Here is a 4,046-nt window from a genome sequence, read left to right as displayed (position 1 = left end):
CCACACGCTCCTAACACACCTATAGGGGCCATGTGCCCATATAACTTATGAAGGGTTGCCTCTATAGGGGCTGTGTGCCCATATAGCATATATAGGGCTGTGGATATAGGGGCCGTGTGCCCATATAATGTATATAGGGGCTGAATCCGTAGGGGCCACGTGCCCATAATGCACCTATAGGGGTCCATGCGCCCATATAACGTTATATATATAGGGGTTGCCTCTATAGGGGCCGTGTGCCCATATAATGCCTATAGGGGCTGCATCCATAGGGGATGTGTGCCCCTAACGCATCTACAGGGGCCATGCGCCCATATAACATGTATAGGGGTTGCCCCTATAGGGTCCGTGTGCCCATATAATGCCTATAAGGGCTGAATCCATAGGGGATGTGTGCCCCTAACACATCTACAGGGGCCGTGTGTCCATATACCATATATAGGGGTTGCCCCTATAGGGTCCGTGTGCCCATATAACATATATAGGGGCTGAATCCACAGGGGCCACATGCTCCTAACACACCTATAGGGGCTGTGTGCCCATATAACTTATATAGGGTTGCCTCTATAGGGTCCGTGTGCCCATATAACGTATATAGGGTTGCCCCTATAGGGTCCGTGTGCCCATATAGCGTATATAGGGGTTGCCCCTATAGGGTCCGTGTGCCCATATAGCGTATATAGGGGTTGCCCCTATAGGGTCTGTGTGCCCATATAACGTATATAGGGGCTGAATCCACAGGGGCCACATGCTCCTAACACACCTATAGGGTCCATGTGCCCATATAACATATATAGGGCTGCATCCATAGGGGCCGTGTGCCCATATAACGTATATAGGGTTGCCTCTATAGGGGCCGTGTGCCCATATAGCGTATATAGGGGTTGCCCCTATAGGGTCCGTGTGCCCATATAACGTATATAGGGTTGCCTCTATAGGGGCCGTGTGCCCATATAGCGTATATAGGGGTTGCCCCTATAGGGTCCGTGTGCCCATATAACGTATATAGGGTTGCCTCTATAGGGTCCGTGTACCCATATAGCGTATATAGGGGTTGGCTCTATAGGGTCCGTGTACCCATATAACGTATATAGGGTTGCCCCTATAGGGTCCGTGTGCCCATATAACGTATATAGGGTTGCCTCTATAGGGGCCGTGTGCCCATATAACATATATAGGGTTGCCTCTATAGGGGCCGTGTGCCCATATAACGTATATAGGGTTGCCTCTATAGGGGCCGTGTGCCCATATAACATATATAGGGTTGCCCCTATAGGGTCCGTGTGCCCATATAACGTATATAGGGTTGCCTCTATAGGGGCCGTGTGCCCATATAACGTATATAGGGTTGCCCCTATAGGGTCCGTGTGCCCATATAGCGTATATAGGGTTGCCCCTATAGGGTCCGTGTGCCCATATAACGTATATAGGGTTGCCCCTATAGGGTCCGTGTGCCCATATGATGCCTATAGGGGCTGCATCCATAGGGGCCGTGCGCCCGTAAATCACCCGGACACAGGGGCGGCGCCCATAGGGGCTGCCCCCTATAGGGTCAGGGCGTGGCACAAGGGGGGCGGGGCTTCGTGCCAGGCCCCGCCCCCTCACCGTTAATGCCCCCCCCCCCCCCCCAGGCGTGCCCCCCCCCCGCCATGGAGTGCCACTGCGTGTCCGAGCTGCTGCTCGCCCCCCCCGCTGCCCGCCCTATGGACCCCAGGTAGGTTGGGGGGCAGCGCCCCACAGCGCGCCCCATAGCGGGGGGTTGGGGGGCAGTGCCCCATAGTGGGGGGGTTGGGGGGCAGTGCCCCATAGCAGGGGGTTGGGGGTCAGCGCCCCATAGAGGGGAGTTGGGGGGCAGCGCCCCACATCGTGCCCCATAGCGGGGTCAGGCAGCTGGGCCTGTCTGCCCCAAGGTGGGGTGAGGCCCCCAAACCCTGCCCCATGGTGGAGCGGGGACCCCAAACCCTGCCCCATAGGGACCCCAAAACCCTGCCCCACAGCAGGATGGGGGCCCCAAACCCTGCCCCATGGGGACCCCAAACCCCGCCCCACATTGGAATAGGCACCCCAACAGCAAGATGGGCACCCCAAACCCTGCCCCATGATGGAATGGGGACCCCAAACCCTGCCCCATAGCAGGATGGGGGCCCCAAATCCTGCCCCACATTGGAATAGGCACCCCAATAGCAGGATGGGCACCCCAAACCTTGCCCCATGGCAGGACGGGGACCCCAATTCTGCCCCACAGCGGGATGGGGACCCCAACCCTGCCCCACAGCAGGATGGGGACCCCAAATCCTGCCCCACATTGGAATAGGCACCCCAATAGCAAGATGGGCACCCCAAACCCCGCCCCACATTGGAATAGGCACCCCAATAGCAAGATGGGCACCCCAAACCCTGCCCCATGATGGAACGGGCACCCCAATTCTGCCCCACAGCGGGATGGGGACCCCGACCCCTGCCCCCCAGCCCCCCCCACAGCCCTCCCGCCCCACAGGCGCCCCGCTCTCCCTCCGCAGGCTTCGCCTTCCCGGACTGGGCGTACAAGCCGGAGTCGAGCCCGGGCTCGCGGCAGATCCAGCTGTGGCACTTCATCCTGGAGCTGCTGCGGCAGGAGCAGTACCGGGACGTCATCGCCTGGCAGGGCGACTACGGCGAGTTCGTCATCAAGGACCCCGACGAGGTGGCGCGGCTCTGGGGCGTGCGCAAGTGCAAGCCCCACATGAACTACGACAAGCTCAGCCGGGCCCTCAGGTCAGGGGCGCGGCGGGGGGGTGGGGGTCCCGACCCCGTTGTCCCCGGTGGTCCCCCGGGTGCCCCGAGGCGGCGGGGAGCGGAGCGGAGCCCCACGGTCTCTGACTCGCCCCGTAGCGCCGAGCTGGGCCCCAGGCTCGCCCCATGGCCCAGTCCAACCCTATAGGCACCTAATTCACCCTATAGAGCCCTCGCTCACCCTATAAACCCCTAACTCACCCCATAGACACCTGCTGACCCCGTAGGCCTCAGTCTGACCCAGTAGATCCCCATCTAACCCTGTAGGCCCCCAGCGAACCCAGTAGATCCCCATCTAACCCTGTAGGCCTCTAACTCACTCCGTAGGCCCCTAACTCACCCTGTAGACCCCTAACTCAACCTATAGACCCTTAACTCACCCTACAGACCCCCAACTCACCCTATAGACCCCTAACTCACCCCCTAACCACCTACTGACCCCATAGGCCCCCATCTAACCCAGCAGATCCCCATCTAACCCAGTAGGCCTCTATCTAACCCTGTAGGCCTCTAACTCCCTCCATAGGCCCCTAACTCACCCTATAGACTCGTAGCTCACCCTATAGACCCCTAACTCACCCTATAGACCCCTAACTCACCCCCTAACGACCTACTGACCGCATAGGTTTCCATCTAACTTCATAGGCCCTCATCTAACCCAGTAGATCCCCATCTAACCCTGTAGGCCTCTAACTCGTTCCATAGGCCCCCAACTCACCCTGTAGACCCCTAACTCACCCTATAGACCCCTAACTCACCCCATAACCACCTACTGCCCCCATAGGTTTCCATCTAACTTCATAGGCCCTCATCTAACCCAGTAGATCCCCATCTAACCCTGTAGGCCTCTAACTCGTTCCATAGGCCCCCAACTCACCCTGTAGACCCCTAACTCACTCTATAGACCCCTAACTCACCCCATAACCACCTACTGCCCCCATAGGTTTCCATCTAACCCCATAGGTCTCCATCTAATCCAGTAGATCCCCATCTAACCCAGTAGGCCTCTATCTAACCCTGTAGGCCTCTAACTCCCTCCATAGGCCCCCTAACTCACCCTGTAGACTCGTAGCTCACCCTATAGACCCGTAACTCACTCTATAGACCCCTAACTCACCCCCTAACCACCTACTGACCCCATAGGTTTCCATCTAACCCCATAGGCCTCCTTCTAACCCTGTAGATCCCCACCTAACCCAGTAGGCCTCTATCTAACCCTGTAGGCCTCTAACTCCCTCCATAGGCCCCCTAACTCGCCCTGTAGACTCGTAGCT

At 58.2% G+C, this 4,046-nt stretch overlaps 1 protein-coding gene across 1 annotated transcript; it reads left to right on the top strand.

The window, feature by feature from the left end:
• Nucleotides 1-1,854: 1,854 nt before the first annotated feature.
• LOC308187167 (uncharacterized protein) lies at nucleotides 1,855-3,398 on the top strand. Its single transcript, XM_080609309.1, has one exon. It carries the CDS (start codon nucleotides 2,405-2,407, stop codon nucleotides 2,918-2,920), a length of 516 nt encoding a protein of 171 aa, XP_080465435.1. The 5' UTR covers nucleotides 1,855-2,404; the 3' UTR covers nucleotides 2,921-3,398.
• Nucleotides 3,399-4,046: the final 648 nt, after the last annotated feature.

This window comes from Anser brachyrhynchus, assembly GCF_964034855.1.
Source record: "Anser brachyrhynchus genome assembly, contig: SCAFFOLD_703, whole genome shotgun sequence".
Taxonomy (NCBI): Eukaryota; Metazoa; Chordata; class Aves; order Anseriformes; family Anatidae; genus Anser; species Anser brachyrhynchus.
Note: the sequence above shows the minus strand (reverse complement) of the source record. Positions and strands in the feature narration are given on the sequence as shown.

Excerpts from the sequence above, each read along its gene's own strand:
- LOC308187167 (XM_080609309.1), top strand. The coding sequence starts at position 2,405 with ATGATGGAACGGGCACCCCAATTCTGCCCCACAGCGGGATGGGGACCC.